The sequence below is a fragment of the Aethalodelphis obliquidens genome, unplaced genomic scaffold, assembly GCF_003676395.1.
Source record: "Aethalodelphis obliquidens isolate GAN/ISIS:26980383/991018 unplaced genomic scaffold, ASM367639v1 scaffold72, whole genome shotgun sequence".
NCBI lineage: Eukaryota > Metazoa > Chordata > Mammalia > Artiodactyla > Delphinidae > Aethalodelphis > Aethalodelphis obliquidens.
Window position 1 is genome coordinate 9,236,869 of NW_020838016.1, and position 20,687 is coordinate 9,257,555.

General features: G+C 44.8%; 1 protein-coding gene and 1 long non-coding RNA gene across 11 annotated transcripts in view; one reads left to right on the plus strand and one right to left on the minus strand.

Moving 5' to 3' along the window:
- Window positions 1–82: 82 nt before the first annotated feature.
- The window catches only part of TFDP2 (transcription factor Dp-2), a 171,714-nt gene continuing 151,109 nt past the window's right edge, over window positions 83–20,687 (minus strand). For 9 of the 10 annotated variants that reach the window (XM_027091589.1, XM_027091588.1, XM_027091587.1 and 6 more), the window contains 5 exons: window positions 19,768–19,836; window positions 15,235–15,386; window positions 10,794–10,960; window positions 6,698–6,803; window positions 5,494–6,481 (listed from right to left, as the gene is read on the minus strand). In XM_027091589.1, coding sequence (XP_026947390.1) covers window positions 6,298–6,481; window positions 6,698–6,803; window positions 10,794–10,960; window positions 15,235–15,386; window positions 19,768–19,836 — 678 coding nt within the window. In that variant the 3' untranslated portion in view covers window positions 5,494–6,297. Of the gene's footprint in view, window positions 421–5,493; window positions 6,482–6,697; window positions 6,804–10,793; window positions 10,961–15,234; window positions 15,387–19,767; window positions 19,837–20,687 lie in introns of those variants that run through there. The other variant, XM_027091591.1, reaches the window with a different exon arrangement.
- Window positions 997–8,394, plus strand: LOC113612036 (uncharacterized). Its single transcript, XR_003429698.1, has 4 exons — window positions 997–1,103; window positions 3,529–4,251; window positions 7,083–7,634; window positions 8,182–8,394. It is a non-coding gene; the product is annotated as an uncharacterized LOC113612036 (long non-coding RNA).

Sequence of the window (20,687 nt, forward strand, 5' to 3'; positions counted from 1 at the left end):
GTCTGGGCACTGCACAGTATTCACTAACCACCACCGCCATCAGCCTGCTAATAATGAGACCACAATTATTTTAAATTATTTATTTTTTCTATAGTACATCTCATTCAAATCATGGAACAGTCTGATACATTTTTTTCCTCAAGCACAACTTAAACTCATTTCAAATGCTTATCCTTTCTTTCCTTCTTTTAATCTTTCAGGATGGACAGACACACTGTAATGGACAAAAAAACCCACTCAAGAGTTTATTAAAAATACAGCTTCCCAGGCTCCCCCCTCCCCCCTGCCACCAGAGCTTTTGAGTGAGCGTCTGGGGTGGGTCCTAGGGAGGCAAAATTTTAAAACTCCCCCCATCAATTCTGCTGTGGGTGGTCCTTGAACCATCCTTTACAGGAACACAGATTAGTACTTGTCCATTACCTACTGGAAGCAATTTCAGAAAACCCAGGAATAATTAAGTATACAGAAATAGCTCTTCTATAAAATTTCCATATAAAAATAATGGTATTTATTTACAAAGTTTGAGAATGCTACAAAATAATAATCAGGTTAGATACTTCAATCTAATAAAGTCTACATTAGGCAGGTCAGATGTGGTGTTTGCATTTTCCCCTTATTTCTCGTTTAAACTGCTTAAAGCATGTGGCACCATGATGTTTCCTTCATGCAGAAAAAAGCAGAACTGTATTTTCTGGAAATAAAACCTATCAGCACATGATCAGAGTACGACATCTACAAATGAACAGGTGAACCAGCTGGGGATTTGGGCTCATGGCCTTTCTTTTTTGTCTAACCGTCAGGGTGGTGATGGCAAAGCAGCCGCCTCGAGACCTCACAGTACTGAACTGTGGGCCTCCGAGCTCCGGCGCGGCCGGTGGGTCCGCCTTTCGGGACACCGAACGGCTGAAGCCGCCACGGTTCTACTGGGAAAAACAGAACTGCAACACGCTCAGAGAAGTCTCTTAGCAGAAGAGAATCTCGGTCCCCAGAGACTTTGGGTTTGCGAGAAATCTTTGACCCCAGTCGTGAACACACAGAACCATCAGGCCATTTGCTATTAGTGCCCGACATGCTGAAGACAGCGCATGGGAAGTGACAACATGGTGAGTTTGAAGCGACAAAGCGACGGGTTTTAAAACCCAAACGTGATCTGGGGACGTCTCCTGGTTGAGACGGGTACGGACAGAAAAAAGCTAACATTGCTACAGAAGGGCCAGTTGACCTCCAACGTGCGTGAAGGGCTCTGCCCAGGGAGGAACGGGTTTCTTCTAAGCCTGGGTCTTCCGGGCCGGGACAGGCCCGAGGCTGACACCACAGCCTCTCGCCGGGACCCATGGGCGGAGTCCACTCCTGCTGCTCAGCTGTTCAGCACTTGGTGTGACAGAGCGCTGATGCTAGCCCAGAAGCCCTCTGGGAGGACCCGGGTGAGGGCTGGGTTTGTAGGAGGCAGTGGGGCCCGGGAGGAGGGAGATTCGGGATGCAGGGCAGGCTCTGCCAGACAGGCTGAGGGGCATCGGGCCGGTCACGCCCCCGGCCGGTTTCACATGCCTGAGTGAGTGGGGAGGGTTTGACCCTATTCTGAGGCCCTTGGTGGAGAAGGGGCGAGTCCTGCCCCCACGTGTCCACTACGCTGGCTTCTAAGGCAGCTACAGGCAGAGGACCAAAGTCCGATCTGCTGGAGTAGCAAGGGGTCACGACAGCATGGAATTCACAGGCCTTCGTGTAAAGCGAAGGCCCCGTAAGAATACAGGATTTTTTCTGAAAGTACAGCTGCACAGAAGTAAGCGAATATACTTTCTTCTGTCACAAGAGCGTGGTCAGTGCACACCTGCGGCCACTGAAACTTCTGTACTTGTCAGGGACTCCCAGGTCAGAACTGGAGGGGCAGAGTTTATGCCCTCACCTTTTCTTCCTTAGCACAGTGTGAGTGTAGAAGTAGGTGGGAAAACGGGGTCCCGAAGGTTATCTACGCACAGCTTTCCAGAGAGATCTTGGCTAATTCCTGAGAAATGTAACTTACGTGGGCATTAGCTTGAACTTTTTTAGAAAACGGTAAAGTCAACGTCAGACACTATTTTCCTTTTGGGTAATAGTCTTCGGCTTGAATGGAAGTTAAGCAAATGAACTGAACGTTGTATGACTGTGAATCAGAGGGCAGGGAGGCACGTTTCTGAGGGCCGCTCAAGCGGCGTCCTGCAGGGGCCCTGGCACACCCCGTGGGTCTGGATAAATGTGGGAGTGATCGTCAGTGCTGGGGGACCACTGCTTCGGGTGCCGGAAAATGGGGAACCTATTTGGGAAAATGATCCTCAGGTAGTCTTCAGCTCTGCTAAAACTAGTCCATATGCAGGATAAAAGATTCTCTTTTATACATCTAATATAAAAAGTAGACCTTTATGTATCTAACAACTTGTAAAACTAGAAGAAAACACCTAGAAAAGTTCTCCGTTTCTACTCACTTTCCTATTGTGTAGGTTCAATTGGAAGGTAACAGAGCCAACAAGGAGACCTCCATGGGTTAGAATGTTCTCTTAGTTTATGGCTACTGCTGGTAGCTAAGTTTGGTTTTCTTTTATTAATCTTAGAAATTCCCTGACAGACTCCAAAATGTACACTGAAAGCTGGAAGAGTGGGGCCTTTGGAATTTAGCAGAGATTTCCAAGTGCACGTTATGGGGTAGGGTGGCCTGGTAGGGAGGTCTTTCAATTGTCTGCTTCAGAACAGAAGTCACTTTCTCAGGGGGCCTTCCCCGGATACCGCCAGCCAAAGTAGCCTTTCCCCCACTGCCCCATGACCCTGTCATTTTTTCCATAGCACGAACCACCTGAACATCTTCTGTCCTGTATTCACTCGAACACTTACTGAAGGATTAAATCTTCCCATTCACCGTCCAGCCCCGACCCTGCAGGGACCACCGTGGCAGTGCAGCCCTAAAGGCCACCTCACAGATGTGCCCGAGGCGAGGGGCCTGGTGAGGTATCAAAGGCCACATGAAGTGACTCACGCATGAAGCTAACCAGGCTTCTCCCCCTGTGTGTGCTTCTTGTAGGAAGAGCTGAGGCAGTTTCCTTCCTTTGCTAACCCTGCCCCACCCACGCCCAGTATGCTCTGCTCTGACGGTCCCAGGGCCCAGATTACACCCAAACTTTGCTGTCTCTACAACCTGAGCAGCCCAGAAAGGGCTGTGTTTTACCAAACAGCCGAGTTTCTGATGTCTGCACGGCTAAAGTGAGCCACGCCTTTGTGGAATTATCTCTGCTTGAATTACCTGCAGGGGCTCATGTGTACCTGGGGGCTGCCCCTGGCATCATTTTTCAGGTAGAGCAGAGTATGGGGACAACTGTCAATTCTGCTAACGAAGAGAGTTATCCTCTTTATCCTGGTAAAGTGGCAGCCAACTGCAGACAGTTTTCTCCCCACCATATCTAGAAGACAGGGGTCATTTGTAAAGTTTTGCAGGGGGGCGGGCAGCGCTGAGAGGTGAGGAATCACCGTCTCAGCACCTCCTTTCCTGGCCCCCTCCCCGAGGTCCTCCGTGATCATAAGGCACAGTTTATGCACTTCCTGAAGCTGCTCCCATCACCTTGTCATCACAGGAGAAAATGAAGCGGGTCAGACAGACGCGCAGCGGGGAAGGGCAGGAAGTGTGGGCGGCTGCCTGGGCGCCGTGGGCACTGCCTGGACCCTCCCACATCAGGGCCAAAGACGGCAGGCTTGGTGCTAAACGGATCACGACTTCACTGACTGCGCGACACCGTGCACCGGAAAGGTTACCGAATACACTGGCGCTTGAGGGAAAAGGGGACTCTTGAACTTCCCCCAAGCAGAGTGTAACCAGCACCCTCTGGGAGGGGTGTCCGCGTGTGTGTGTACACGTGCGTGTGCAAATAACCCCAAGTGCTACTCCTATAGAGAAGCCTGGATGTTGTAACCACAATTTCCTTTTTTTTTTTTCTGTTTGATTTCTATACGAAATTGTGACTGAGTAATGAACTTCAGAACCACATAAATCTGTTTAGGGGAGAAGCAGAAGAATGACAGAATTTCTCTTTCTAAACATCTGAGTCTAGCTTTCTGCTCAGGTAAAGCCTTACACCCGTGACAACACATCCTGTGACCACAGTGTGACTCTGCTGGGCGTCCTCAGCAGTAACCCAAGGGTGTCACTGAGGAACGGAGGCCACTTCCTGCCAAACACCACACGCTGCTCGCTGGCTGTGGAGGCCACTGATGGGGCACCAGTAACGAATGGTAAGAGGAGTCTTTGGTTGCTTTTTCTTTTAAACCCATATTTTATCAGCAGCAGAGAGAACAGATGAGGGAGGGGATCGGTGCCCCACGAACTCTGGCAAGGAGCCTGCTACCTGGTAGAGGAGCACTCACGATTGGTGTACCTGTCATGAACGCTGATGTGTGGCCCTGGGACCTGCGGCATGGTATTCTGAAGTCTGAAAAGCCCGCTGTGGCCCTGGGCCTCTCCAGGTCCCCGCTGGGCCCCTTTCAAGTCCAGGGGCAAGAAAAGTTGGGCTCGGGAGAGGGAGAGGCAGCCTGAAGGAGACCCGGTTTTTCCCTGATGATGCAGCTGACACCTTCCAGGCAGAACGTGCCCTGGAGGCCCTCGGGCCCTCCCGGGCCTCAGGGTGGCCCGGAACTCAGGCTGCTACGGGGCCCTCCTGCACCTGCCTCCACCTCTCCGGCCCCTCCGCACTCTGAGTCTGCGCTATGGCTTATTCCTGATGGAATGCGTTTTGTCTCAAAGGAACTTAGAGTTGTACATCCTTGTGTACTGGTTGTTTGGGTCAGCCAGGCCCTTCCCCGCCGGCTCACTGTGGGCACCGGCTCCCGCGCTCCCCTGCGGGGCTTAGGGAAGAGCTGGTTTGGGCTGAGCTCAGCACTGAGCCCACAGACGCTGGATGCATAATCTCGGGGCAAATCCAAATGATTCAAGTCAGAGATTTAGAGTTAATCTTCCATTATCGTTTGCTCCTTTCCAAGACCTTAACTAATGTGCGCTTAGGTCGGGGTTTGGCTGTGGTGGCAGTGTCTCCACACTCGTATTCAGAGGGGCGGGAAGTGAACCCAGCAGTGCGCGGTTCCTAGCGGCATCTTTGGCTCTGACCTGACAGTCTATGTCCTGATCTACCGCACACCCAGTCACCTGGAGTGCTCAACGTTTTTTGGTGTTTCTGTGAAACACTGAATATCGGGTGAGTTTGAAATGCGTTTGACCCAGGAATCAACCCAATATGGTCATTTTGATGAATGAGAATGTACCAAAGGTGACATGGACAGGAAAACATTGCTGTTCGTATTCTGGAAATACTTTTCAGACAAAAGTAATGACAGTTCATTTTCACAAATTGCACACGGGGTGAAATCATACAATTACGGCAGGGAACCTGTAAGCAAGCAACTCGGTCATAGGGACTTGTTCCTTTGTTTTGTTCTAGGTGAAAAAGCGGTATGAAATGCATAGCTCTGATTAAAACGATAGAGGCAATTTTCTTCTCTTGTAAAACTCCAGATTTAGGTTGCTGGCGAAAGGCAGTGCTGGCAAAGTATTTAATGCACGTGGAAATGCTATTCTATTTTGGCTTCCAGAAGTAGCCCTAGAAAATTCTATGCACCAATGCATTGGCTAATAGTGATCATTTCAGTTTGACTATAAATTATTCTAAATGTCACTTAAGTACTCAAGAATTAGCGTTCGCTCCTTTCTAGAAGCCGTCTAAGGCAGCTGATGCGTAAAGCACCTCGACTAGACTTTCAACTAGTTCAGCGGTTCAATCTGTGCTCCTTGGGCCACGAGGGTCTCCATCCCTCGCTGTACAGCTCCTCCCACCGGGAACCTCTCGCGTTCAGCTCCGCCTCGTGAAAGGCAGCCCAGAGCAGGGAGCGGGGCGTGGGGCACACGGCCGTCGGGGACTGTTCATGGAGCCACCTCGGCAATAAGGAGGGCTGCGTGGGTTTGGGGGCCACGGCGCCCCACCTCACGGAAGATAAATGCGCTGCGTTCGTGCTGCCAAGTCAGGGACTATCCCCTCTGCCACCTCCGAGTACGTGCTTTGTTTGCCATGTGATCTACTGCTCTGTCGTTCAGGGTTTTCATTCACACTACGTTAACTTTCACCTCAATCCTCTCAGCCTTCAGGTAATTTGCTTATTGTGTTTCCCTAGTTTTCACTGAACACACAGTGCAAACAAAGGCAAAGACCGAAGCAATCGTTTCAAACACAAGAGCTCACACTAAAAACACACATGAGCATCAAAGAGCAGAACGTGGGTCTGCGCCTGTCTTTATTCTGGGGAGGAGGAGTCCTCCTCGTCCTCGTCCTCGTCCTCGTCGTTGAGGGAACAGGGGGTCTCGCCTCGGGACTCAGAGCAGTGGGAGGCCGCACTGCCGGACCGGTGAGTGTCTGCGGCCAGGAGCCGCCCCGTTGCTAAGGCCACTTCAGCATCCAAGCACAACCCTTGGTTTGCACTAGCAAACAATTGAAAACACACAGGCTCATTAACGTGGTGGATGTCTCAAGCTTTGGAGAACACAGGGAAAAGAACCCGGGGAAGGGGGGAGCCGCAGGCCAGCCCTGCCGGAGCCGCCTGGGACCCGGCCGGCCGGCGCAGCACACTGGCTCTCCCCCTCCAGGGAGGGTCAGGGCTTCGCGGCTCGCCCTTCTCACCCTGAAAAAATACGTACCTTGATTGGGACAAGGTGGCACCAGCGGTCAGGTCTAAGTTTGAAACTGACTGGGTAGAGTTCAAAAGCAGTCCCTGATTTAACCACGACGGTCCTGTGGAGATATCTACAGGGAAAAACAAAAACAGATGGCAGCTCTGTAAGTTCCGTGGCTGCTTTTGTTATGGCGTGAAGAAAACACAGACAAGTAAGGCCATCGGCCTGTTCTGAATTACAGCCGGATGAGTCTCCTGCCCTGGGAAGAACCCAGGTTTCTTCAGCTTGGAAAATAGAACTTAAGAGCGGTGGGTGGGTGGGTGGGTGGGGGGAATACAGAAAGGCAGACTACAGCAGGAAAGAATTCAAATTAAACCAATCACAGACTCTTCATTCTTTCTTCTCACAGAAGACCTCGAGAGGGCAGCTCACTCAGTACAGTGAGAGCCGTACTACTCCTGAACACCCGCCGAACTCAGCACAAAAGCCTCTGGCCGGGGCGTTAACAAGCTGAGCACGAGTGGGTGCAGACAAAGTTAAGTCGCAATGCCTTAGGCCAGAAGGACAGACACATTTTTGCCCAAGGCCCCCAGCACGCCGTCCTTTCGTGCCCCCTGGTGAACTCAGTGCTATTAGGCACCAGAGGCCTAGTCTTCTTCCTGGTACCCTCTGCTTTACAACTTGAACTAGACCTTATTTTAAAAGGCCACGCACAGTCGCGTTTTTCATGAGGGCGAGAGAGGCGTTGCTGTTTTAGTCTGTATGAAACATTTTGGCTACGTCCTTGCAATCTCATTTTCTATGCATTTACCATAGTTTTCCTATCACGACCTTGACCAATTCTTATTGTACTTCGACTTGTTTAAACGCTTGTCTCCTTATCTAGAATGTTAGCTCAGAGAAGGCAGTGACTGGAACATGAGATCTGTTACCGCACGAAGGAGTACCATCTCTTTCAACGGTGAGTTTACAACACAGGTGGTAGGTACAGCAGAAATGCATTCCTAAAAAAAGAAACTTATTTGACTTACGTTGTGAGATAAGACCAAGTGTATGCTGAGAAAGTGTAATTTGCCAAATAAGCTTTTATTATACTTTATAAAACTATTTTGATTATCACTGTGCAAAAAGGAAAAGAAACTGTGTACTGGGATTGGAAACTCCACTATCCTGGCACTACCTGACCAAGTGAGAAGCTTCCCACATAGGAAAAAAGTAAACTAAATGACTACATTCATCTTAAAATGGCCTTGTGGATCTTTTCTTCCCAGGCGAACTAAGGCAGCTGTGGGGAAAAAAACAACAACAAAAACCCTTCAATTCTAAGAAGAAGAGTAGACTTTAAACACAAACAATAAGAACAAGTCCGTACATAATGAAATTAAGGCCAGAATCCTGTGCTAAGTGTTATCAATTAGTATATATGGAAACCTTCTGCCAGAACACAGCTCTTGACACATTTTCTTTTCACAGTGGCTCTGAGAAGCCAACATTTCTTTCTTTCCTAGGACCCACACAACGGTTCTCACAACCCTCCTCAAGAGCCACCCTGTCCCTCCACATACCGAAGGCACACACGCTTCTGCTTCTGAACTAACCTGAAAGTCTGTATCCCGGTCTGCAAACAAGGTCACGAAGAGATCAAAGCCACAGAGCCCGCCTAATCGCCCTGAGTCTTTTCACTGAGAATGAGCTAAAATAAAGTCCTGGTGATTTATGGAGTAAGAGCTTTATGCAGACCCTGCTGGACGGCTAGGATGCCTGAGCTGCTAATAAAACAGGAGGTCCTTCTCTGGGGGGAGCGAGGGGAGCACGGAGCGGGTCGGGGTGAGGACGGGGAACTGGGTCGCTGAGGGGCAAGAAGAGGGGGTCCCATTTGCAGGAGGCGGGTGGTGCGAATTTAAAAACTAAATCCAACAGAAACCAAATCTCAATCAACAGACTCTTGTGTTGTGACTAAAGGGCCAAAACCATAAAACAAAATAAAAACAACCTCTTTGCTTATATTTGACTTAATATACTTTAGAATTTCTCATCATGTTTTAAAGGCATTTTAATATTAGTTCTAGGTAGTAATGCTTATAAATGAAGGAAACTGGCAAAAGCAAAGGCAAAAGAATGCTTTTGTCTATACATCCAAATTCTATGTGCAGAATATACCACAGTCTTAGGAACTAGGACAGTCATAAAGAAGATTTCTGAATTAGTGAAAATCTGAATTTCAGAACATGCAAAACATAGTGTTTCCATTTTCAAGTACACTCACTATACTGTTAAAACACCCCAATTTAAAAATGGGCAAAGGATCTGAATAGACATTTCTACAAGGAAGATATACAAATCGCCAGTAAACACATGAAAAGATGCTCACCGTCATCCGTCATGAGGAAAATGCAAATTGAAACCACCGTGAAACACCACTTCACATCCACCAGGATGGTTGCGATAAAAAAGATGAGCAAGCGTGGAGGAGGATATGGAGAAATCAGAACCCTGGTACATTGCTGGTAGGATTGTAAAACAGTACAACTGCTTTGGAAAATAGTTTGGCAGTTACTCAGCATGTTAAATACAGTTTATCATATGACCCAGCAATTCCACTGCTTGGCATACACCCAACAGAACCAAAAGCTTATGTTCATAAAAAAACATGTACAAGAATGTTTATAGCAACATCATTCATAATAGCTAAAAACTGAAAACAATCCCAATGTCTTCCAACTAAGAAATGGATTTAAAAAATGTGGTATATCCACAAAACGGCAATAAAAAGGGATGAAGCAGGATGGATGAATCTTGAAAACATTACATTAAGTAAAAGAAGTCAGTCACCAAGGCTACATATTATATGATTCCATTTATACAAGAGGCCCAGAATGGACAAATTCACAGTGACAAGAAGTAGATCAGTGGCTGCCAGGAGCCGGGAGGAAAGGAGGAATAAAGGGTGACTGCTAGTGTATGTGGGGTTTCTTTTTGGGGTGATAAGACGTTTTAGAATGAGATAATGGTTGGTGATGACTGCATAATAACCCTGTAAATATACTTAAAACCACTGAATTGTACACTTTAAAATGTATTTTGGGCTTCCCTGGTAGCGCATTGGTTAAGAATCCACCTGCCAATGCAGGGGACACGGGTTCAAGCCCTGGTCTGGGAAGAACCCGCATGCCGTGGAGCAACTAAGCCTGCACACCACAACTATTGAGCCTGTGAGCCACAACTACTGAGCCCGCGCGCCTGGAGCCCATGCTCCGCAACAAGAGAAGCCACCGCAATGAGAAGTCCACACACAGCAACGAAGAGTAGCCCTGCTAGCCGCAACTAGAGAAAGCCCGCGCGCAGCACCAGAGACCCAATGCAGCCAAAAATAAATAACTTTTTTTAAAAAAATGGTGTATTAATGGTACATGAATTAAATCTCAATTTTAAAAAATTACAATACCATTTCACATCCACCTGCCTGGGAAGATAAAACTCTTTCACTCTGCAGGTGAGAATGTAACTTGGCACAATCAGATTGGAAAGCTGTGGCATCATCTAGTAACGATGAAGATGCACCCGACTCTGACCCAGCAATCTCACTCTATACACTTGCACACAGCCACCGGGATACAGTTACGGGGATGTTCAAAGCAGCACTGTTTAAATATCAAGAGACTGGAAACACACTAAAGGTTTATGATCAGTAAAATGAACAAATAAATTGTGCTTTACCCACATACTAGAATTCTATGCATACAAGAATTCTATGTAAAAATGCATCAATTACAGCTATATGAAACCACGTGGACAAATCTAAAGAACATGATGTTGAGTGAAAAAAGTCAAATCACAAAAGAATATATCACTATGATTCTATTTATGTAAAGGTGAGAATTAGGCAAAACTAATAAATTGTTTCCAGCTTACTATATTTGTTTGTGTTTGTGTCTCTAAAGAAAAGCAAGTAGTGATAAACAAGAAATTCAAGAGAGAGGTTACATTTTAGGGTAGGGAAGGGCACAGAATTGAGGAAGGGCATACAGTGTGGGCTTCAATTTTCTATGAGAAAGGTTTTAGCAAGTTAGGGTCTGACATTTAATCAAGGACAACACTGAAAAAGCATGAGTTAACATACCTGTGATATAACCTTCTAAAGCCTTTGGCACCAGTGATTTAGCAAGTTTCAGATCCTCCAAGGAGCATTTGCCTGACTCCAGGCCAAAGGACATTCCCATCCGCTTCAGCACTTCTATGTCATCATGAATCTCAAAGGTATTGTCAAAATTAAAAAGATATTCAAACCTGCATCAGGAAACAAAGTTAGTGTGGGGTTTTCTGCGGTATTGGGGAGGTCTGAATAGTTTTGTACTCTGCATATTCAATAAAAGAATGAGGACCTAAGCTCAGCTACAGTATTAGAAATTGTTACCGTTTAGGGCAATGAGTCATTCTGCTGGGTTCAGAAGAATGACATCTCAAATAAACCACCTGCCAATTAAAACACCTTTCCGGTGACAGACAACAGGAGTCCATAAATTTCAGCCCTCATTAAGCTGTGGCAAACTGGAGACAGAAATTTTGGTCTAAATCTAATACTTTTCAAAGCTGTCTATAACTTTGTCACAAAAGATAAAATATTAAGGAAGCCTTCCCATGTAGGCATTTTTCCAAAGTAGATATACAGGTGGCCAAAAGACACATGAAAAGATGCTCAACATCGCTAATCGTCAGGGAAATGCAAATCAAAACCACAGTAAGATATCACCTCACACCTGTCAGAATGGCTATCATCAAAAAGACAACAAATAACAAATGCTGGAGAGGGTGTGGAGAAAAGGGAACCCTTGTGCACTGCTGCTGGGAGTGTAAACTGGTGCAGCCACTATGGAAAACAGTATGGAGGTTTCCTCAAAAAATTAAAAAAAGGACTACCATACTATCTAGCAATTCCACTTCTAGGTATTTACCTGAAGAAAACAAAAACACTAATTCAGAAACATAAAGTGCACACCCAATGTTCACTAAAGCATTATTTACAACAGCCATGATATGGAAGCAACTGAAGTGTCCATCAACAGATGAACGAATAAAGATGTGGTATGTACACACACACACACACACACACACACACACACACAAACACAGAGGAATATTCCTAGTCAGGCATTAAAAAAAACAAACAAAAACCTTGCTGTTTGCGACAACATGGATAGATCTAGAGGGTATTATGCTAAATGAAATAAGCCAGGCAGAGACAGACAAATATCATATGATCTCACTTATATGTGGAATCTAAAAGATGAAACAAATAAAAATACATTGATAGAGAACAAATGGGTGGTCGGTTGCCAGATGGGAGGGGCTGAAAGTGGTGGGTGAAATAAGTGAAGGGGATTAAAAGGTACAGACCTCCAATTATAAAATAAGCCATGGGGATATAATATATAGCATAAGGAATATGGTCAATAATATTGTAATAAGTTTGTACAGGGAAAGATGGTTACTAGACTTATCACGGTGATCATTTTGTAATGGATGCAAGTGTCAAATCCCTATGTTGTACACCTGAAACTAACGTAACATTGTATGTCAACTATACTTCAATAAAAACAAATAAAGCAAGCAGTCATTAACAAAAAAATAACGCAAAGAAAGCCTTTCCAATTTAATATCTAACTTTCCTACTATGAGTTGGCCTAACTAGGGTTGAGGAAAAAGCATGTTGGATGCTTACTTCATTTTCATGAGTCAAGTGTTAGCGACACGATACCTCAGATGAGCAGAAAATGGAAGACTTTTCACAAACTAACCAACCCCCAAATCCTGTCTTGAGGGCCTAAGGAGTAAAAACGCTGCAAGAAAAAAGTGTCGTATATAACACACAGCACGTTTCTGAACGTTTCTGTAAAATACCAAATCAGGATGCCCAGCTACCTAGCACAGGCTTTCAATAAAGAGGTGACTGTAAGAAGAAACAGTCCATCTGACTCCCAGGCTATGCCCTGGGGCACCATCACCCAGAGCCTCAGCCCCTCAGGGACAGAGTGCAGGCGAAGTTCTGGGACAGCAGTGGGCTTACGTTGTCATGAAATTCTATTAAAGTCACGCAAGGGTAAAACTTTTTATGCTAGATCTTAAGGGCAAAATTTATAATTTAAAGCAAAATGCCACATTTAAGTAATTTGAAGTATATGAATTTAAATAAGTACATTAATAGAAATTCAGAAGAAAAAAAAACCACACAAAATCTGGAGTGGATGCCTGCCCCAGGGGTGACTTCAGGCATACGTTAAAAGCTGAAGGTTTCGTAACCTGTAATCATTGTGGGAAAGCCTCCTGGCTAAGGGGAAAGGATTGCATCACCAAAGTAACTGAAAGACCAGGCTCTTTTGCACCCCACCTTGAATAACAAGCTCCTACAAGCAGCTCAGAGCCTCCTTCCCTCCACTCAGGGGAGGGTGAGGAAAGGGCACGAGTCAGTAACCACCCAAGAAGGACAAGAATCCTTAATTCCCTTAGGTCTCTGGTCCCCACACTTTCCTGCTACTCTTTTAGATCTCAAAGATTAACCAAAGAAGAGAATTTTAATGATTTCCCACAAAACAAGAGACTAACTAGAGAGAATAACTAGAATTCTAACCGTTTTTCCCGAAAATATGTTAACCATTCTCTAGAATTCTCAGATTTATAAGAATATGTCACAAGTCCTTGTAGACACATGTTTCTGTAAAGAATTTTAAGTGTGTGAATAATAATACATCTACCATTTGGGCTGGTCCTTTATGAATTTAACATCTGTAAACCAGCAAGTTAACTACTATAATTCTTGTTTTTACAGAGGAAGAAATGAGATCTCAGAGAAGTTAAGAAACTATACAACTAGAGGAAAGATTGAAAAATGCATCTTCTGACATCACAGCCTGCATGGTCCCTACTATTTCTACTTGTGTCTATAGGCTTAATTACCAAACACTCTAGAAATCCCTGTTGTTTCTCTTACTCTTCTTCTTTTTTTTGGTTCCTTCTTATTTAAGTGACCCATAATCTCTGTATGCAATCAAGACAGGGAAGCAACACTGCCAGAGAAAAGAGTGGGAGAAACCAGGAGTGGTAAAGCCCCACGGTGATGCAGTAGCTCTAAGAGGCTCGAAGTTCCAGTCCCCAGGACAGTCCTAGGCTACGCCTCTGGCACCGATGTGGTTACTGAGCCCTCTTTTGCTCTCAAACGCGTCCCAAATTTGGATGATAAGTTATATGCTGACTCCTTGGAAAAGTAGCTAACATTTACAAAGCACTTTCCATGAGTCAGACCTCTTCGAGGCATAATCTTATTTAATCCTCACAACAAGGCTAAGGAAGTGACAGAGGCCCCGGCATCATCCCCATTTGTTCTTTGGACACAGAGCTTTTGAAGCAGTTAAATGCGGGAGCCACAACCCACACTTGTGTCTGCCTCACTCTGCACCCTATGCCCTTAACGACCTCGATACTGGTCACAGCCTGAAGACCACTACTGTTTTCATGAAGGGTAAAATAAGTTACAAATAGATTCTGTATTTTGAAAACTGCTATTTCTCACTTACTGTGATAAATATTGCCATCAATCTTAGTTAAAGTGAAAAACATGCTGGTGGGAATGTAAACTGGTGCAGCCACTGGAAACAGTATGGAGGTTTCTCAAAAAATTAAAAATAGAACTATCACATGATCCAGCAATCCCACTTCTGGGTATACGTCTAAAGGAAATGAAATAACTATCCTGAAAAGATATCTGTACTCCCATGTTCACTGACTGCAGCATGATTTATAATAGCCGAGGCATGGAAACAACCTGTGTCCACCATCGGATGGGTGGATAAAGAAAATGTGGTGTATTTAGAAAATGGAATATTCAGCCATAAAAAAAAGGAAATTCTGCCATTTGCAATAACACGGATGATGGACCTCATACGTGGATCTTAAAAACCAAATTTATAGGTGCAGAGAACAGACTGGTGGTTGCCAGAGGTTGGGGGTGAGTAAAATGAAGGAAGGTCATAAATAGTACAAACTTCAGGTTATAAGATAATAGGAAAGCAAGCAAGCAGAGAAGGCATATAGCACTTTCATGTCTATTCATTCATTATAAACAGAAGCACACTCAAATACGATATAGCAAAACAAACAACTGCTTTAGTGCCGCACGTTGATCTCAACTATTTCCACCATAAATGACAGTAATCACTAGTGAACCTACCTTGTCCCAGACCCCAGTGACGCTCTACTTTACCGCAGTGACTTGCCCAGACTTATACCATATACGTGTACATACGTGCACATCCTGACTTGGGCACCAGTATGCCTGTAGCACTGGCAGCACAGTGCCAGGCTCAAGAGAGGGGCCTGCGGAGGGTGAATGCGGAAGCGAGTGCTAGTAGATGACAGCACTCCACGTTTGAAAAGCTTGTTTCGTGAGCCCCAAGGAAGTTAGCCTTGGTGCGCTCAGATAATGGGTACAACCTTCTTTATTTTACAAATGATAGGAATCAGGTTAACAGAAGGTCAGCCCCGCCCTCTGCCGCTGGCTCTCCACTTACTTGTCACTTGAGATGCTGCAGTCTATGACTGTTTTTCTGCTTGTATTGATGATTATAAATGGCAGCTGAATGGTGGAGTTCAGAGCTGGAGGGCCCTGGTTCTGCTGTTCGTTTTGCCGATTTCTCTGTACCAGGTTTTTGAAAGCGATTTGCTGTAATGATCAACAAAATTACCCGTATAGTTATTTAACGTGGATAAGTGAGTTGGAACTAAATGAATTAAATACATTTAAAATATAGTTTAAAATTAGAGCATTTAAAGAGGCCCTTCACCTACGAGTTAATTAAACATTTAAGAAAAAAGATTTGAATGATCCAACTCAATAAATATATTTCGAGGGAAAGAAAATATACATTTAAATGGTGTCTAACATATCCTATCACAGAAAATGGGACCCATGGTTTCCATCAAGCATAGAAACAGGATCTTACAAATCTTGGAGAGCCAGTGGCACCTACAACTCTTCTTAGAGTGATACAGCAACAGATACAGTGTTTATCTAACACAGACAGACTCCTGAGAGTTTAGGGTTAAAAATATGCCCCTTAGATTGTCTAGCCCAGAAATATGCAAACTTTATAAAGCCACAGAATGCTTTCTTCAAATGAAATCTTCTGGGACACCCACTGTTTATAAAACAGATCAAAGCATCCTTGCTCTGGTTGGCTGCACTGGGGCTGAGTCCTGAGTCCTGCCAGCTCTGCCCTCATTCACCGATTAGTTCCTTCACAGAACTTCTAAGCATCTTTAGGGCACAGTTCGGAATCTAGTCCAAGCCCCTCCCCACCTGATATCTTCCAGATGAGGGAACTGAGGCTTCGCATTGATTATAAGGTATATAAGGCCTGAATCTTTACAATGAATTTTGCTGCTACTTTTAAGTTATAACCATTAATCAAAAGTCAAAGAAAGAGACCCTGCCACCCCCTTTTATTTTATTTAAAAATTTTATTTTATTTATTTAATTTTGGCTGTGTTGGGTCTTCATTGCAGTGCATGGGCTTCTCACTGTGGTGGCTTCTCTTGTTGCAGAGCATGGGCTTTAGGCGCACGGGCTTCAGTAGTTGCGGCACGTGGGCTCAGTAGTTGTGGCTCGCGGACTCTAGAGCACAGGCTCAGTAGTTGTGGCGCACGGGCTTAGTTGCTCCGCGGCACGTGGGATCTTCCCGGACCAGGGCTCGAACCCGTGTCCCCTGCATTGGCAGGTGGATTCTCAACCACTGTGCCACCAGGGAAGCCCCTCACCCCCCTTTAAATAAGGCAAACGAATCTCAGAATTCCACAGCTAGAAAGACCTTACGCAGCCGAAGTCTTTCATCTGCTTGTGGAACAGATACTGGCTTAAGAAGCTCCTAAAGTCACAGCCTTTCAACCCTTCCATCAGCGTGTTCCCTCTTCTCACCCAGTACTGACGCATTTAAATTATTTTCTATGTTTTAGCAACCTTATCCTACGAGTGTTTATTTTAGGTCCTGGGCCTTAACTGAAGCTTGATTAAGATTACTGTCATCTTAAAATGGCTGGGTGCTATCTCCCTAGAAAGTAAACATTTACTCTTTTAAAATGCACAAAACAGAAGGGAAACCAATTTATTCTAGCCCTGACAGTGTGTCCAGAACCATCACTGTCAACACCATTCATTACCAAACATTACTTAAGTCATACTTATTAATTTGTTCTTTTCTGCTGCTAACGAACTAAGGCTATTTTATATTCAATGCTTAGTTCACTTAATAGAGGAAAAATATGCTGAAACTGTAAAACTGGGAAAAAGAATTATACGTTTGAATACTTCTGCCTAGCTTCCTTACTCTTCTAGAAAAAGCATCTTGGAGACACCCCCATACTTTTCCTAGCTTTGTGGTCCTAGTGCCATGGGAGGGCCTCGGTACAGGGTGGCATATAAACAGCGGTAAGTAAAAGTTCTTATATATGTATGATTCATTGTTAAATACTGTGTACATTTAATAGCATCAAAGATTTTTCTTGAGCTTCCCAGGTGGCGCAGTGGTTGAGAGTCCCCCTGCCGATGCAGGGGACACGGGTTCGTGCCCCGGTCCGGGAGGATCCCACATGCCGCGGAGCGGCTGGGCCCGTGAGCCATGGCCGCTGAGCCTGCGCATCCGGAGCCTGTGCTCCGCAACGGGAGAGGCCACAACAGTGAGAGGCCCGCGTACCGCAAAAAAAAAAACAAAAAAAAAGATTTTTCTTGTGCAAAGCACTGTGAATACAGATATAAAGTTATTTGGATAGTAAAAAAGAAAAATCATTTCCCATTTGTTTTGGACTGAGTTCCTTATTTTTTGCCCTTTGATTTCCTTCAGCCTTTCGTTCGTTTCCGGGCTCATTAACATCTATTTCAGAGGCTAAGCAGCTTCAGGTGTATTCAGACATTCATTTTGCCCTGCATTAGTAGCTCTGGAAGAGATTTACTGGCTGGAAGGGACAATGATACAGACAAAAGCAGGGCATCTAGATTATGTGTAGGCAGAAGCTACTCACACCATTCCTCTCCCACATCACCAAGGATGAAAGGGTGCCATGTAAGTAAAAGTGACCTGGGTCACGTGACGTCAGCAGCTGTGACCTTGTTAAAAAAATTAAGCTAGCTTAGCCGCAGCGAGGCAAATTTTTCCTGTTTAGGGACAACTTGCTTAATTTTACGAGGAAGAAATAAGCTATATGTCTACCAGGAGATTAGAAGTTATACTTGGGGTTTCATTTTAATGTTTAGAGAGACTTGCTTTTATAAATGTTGACAGCTAGGTTGTGCCTGGGTTGAAATCTTCCATAAACATTTACTTTGAGAGACAGTAGAGGAAAAGAAACTCAGGACTTTAAAAAAAAAAAAAAAAAAGCAATGTTCATTGTATAAAGATAAACAGGGAAAACATATTCCAGTTCATCCTCTGTGCTGGCCATCTAGGGATGGGAAAGCACCACATACATGAGGGCAATTTTGCCCAGCGCAAGTCTTTCTGATAAACAGATAATTACAGGCATACTGATAAACAGGTTTTTATAATAACATATGCCAAAAATCAAGCTCCAAAATGTTCCATGAGGGTTTTGAGGAAATGTGAGGAAGGCCTAGCACAGGGTTTCAGGGTCTGTGAGTGGGGAGGGAAATACTGCAGATGCTGCAGGGACAGGGACGACAGAGAGGCAGCCGGGGAAGGTGGCGGCGAGGCAGGCCAGGTCTCTCAGCAGGCAGAGCTGTATGGGGAGCAGCACAGGAATAAACTGTCAGCTTTCAAGTTTTGTTTTTCTTTTAAGCTGCAGAATGCTCTCTTCCAACAAAGCCTACTTTGGAAATCCAGTATGAAAAATACGTAAGACGCCTGCTCCAGAGGTAGTTCCCATAGGGGCCAGTGTGAGCTGCAGACACAGGGTAGCGAGAAGGCGGTGCCTAATGAGGAGGGAACATCTTGGTGGGGCTGCCTGCGTTGCGGGAGCCTCTGTCCCGTCTCCCCTGCCCCGCTTCCTCCCCTCCTTCCTTCCCAGACCACGCACAGCTGTGGAAGGGCTAGCGGTTTTCTCCTTCCTCTCTGATGTGTACGTAAAATGTGAAAAACGAACAAAGAAATACACGTCTAGAAAGTGAAAAACAAAAATCTGGAACATGTAGGAATACTTAACTACTATTCTGTCCATGAGACAAAGAGAGTATTTTAGGGGGGAAAAAAAATGTTACAATTATTTGGTAATTTATTGCTTCCTTTATTTCTGAAAAGTAGATTACACCAAAAGTGAAATAGGACCTATGGTTGTTCAAATCCACATCGATTTCATGATTGGTTGAAAGCTTTTCATATAAAGATAATTTGCTGATTAAAAACAAAAGTATAAAGACTCGCTGGCTCATTTTACAAAGTTTTTCTGATTGGACTGAAAATGACTCGCTGTACTGCTCAAAGTGAATTTTTACACCAACTGACAATTACCAAAAATAGAAAAAAAAAAGGTCCATCTACCCTGTGATTTGACCTCACATGATTTTATACAAGGCCTCTACGATATTTTTTTAAATTACCCAGATTCTAGACAGTTATCAAAAAAAAGCATAAATACAGGGATCCTCATTACACTATAAAGTTTAATTTTCCTAAACAGAAATGCATCTTCAGTTTTGGTATTTCACAAAGCTTTTTATGTTATAATGTCACTTACAGATAATAAGTATTACAGGTGGATTAGATTGTTTTACTCAAAGCGCCTAAAATTTAACTAGCCTTATTCCTTGATGTTCCAAATAAGGGCTAAAATAATTTCTGTTCAGAGTAAGGGTAAGAGTCAAAAGTAAACTGTTGCATAATATGTTCCACGTTAGAGCTGCTGTGAGGCCCCCTGATGTCGGTGGGGCGGGCAGGTCGTGAGCACGGTGATGAGCTCGGGCGTGGCAGCGGCTGCCCTAGCAGGGCCCCACCAGATTCTCAAAGGCACCCAAAGCAGAAAACGCTGACTCAAAGCAAGTAAGGGGAGAGGCAGAGTACAGGCAGGGAAGGTAACGAAACACACCCCCGCTTCTTTACCTGCAGGAGAAGTTCCTGAAGCTGGGCCCGCTTCTGCTTTATCCGTTCTATCCGCCTCTGCTTCTCGATCTTTAAAACACAGGTAACAAAATAGCATGAACATATGCAGAGTAGAAAGTACTGCTCGCTTTTCAGGTCCCAGTTCTGAGATATCGAGAATTTTCCTTAGAGACACTCAACCCGTTTTAACGAACATAAGTAAAGGCAAATCGCACCTTCTGGGTTTGGGTGAGCACGCAGGCAAGACAGCAGAACTGTGGCAACTGCCATGATGACAACCATCCCCTGAGTGAACACTCGCTTTGCAGTACCTGTTGCTATTTATTACAGAAGCGCTTATCAGAGTAACAGCTAACACGTGGTGAATACCTACTCTACTTGCCAGCACTCAGCTGAGCCCTGGACACATGTTCTCTTAATTGGTCTTCACAAAACCCTAGAGGTAAGTACTGCTGTTACCCCTTCTGCAGTAAGGAAATGGAGGCACAGAGAGGGTTAAGTAACTGCCCAAGGTCACACAGCTGGTGAGTGGCAACAGCCAGGATTTGAACCTAAGCCACCTGGTTTCAGAGACCCTATTATTAATTCCTTTGCTCTATGAACTGCCAAGAATGAGGTAAGATCTCATTTAAGATCTCCGTTTAACTGCCTTTTAAACAGGCACAGCTGCTAATACAGAGAGGCTACATATTCAATACGAAATCCCTACTTGTTGTAAGAAACATGCTTATGGGACATATTTCCCAGCTTCAAATAACTATTATTTTCCTCACTCTCACAGCTACCTAGAAAACATATATTGGGGTCTGAATTTCCCGTAGATGAATTCCTCACTGTGTCTTTGGGCAAAAGCCAACGTCATCTAATAAGACATTTTTCTTATCTACTCCAGCAGCGTATTTCTTTTTCTTTTTTTGTGG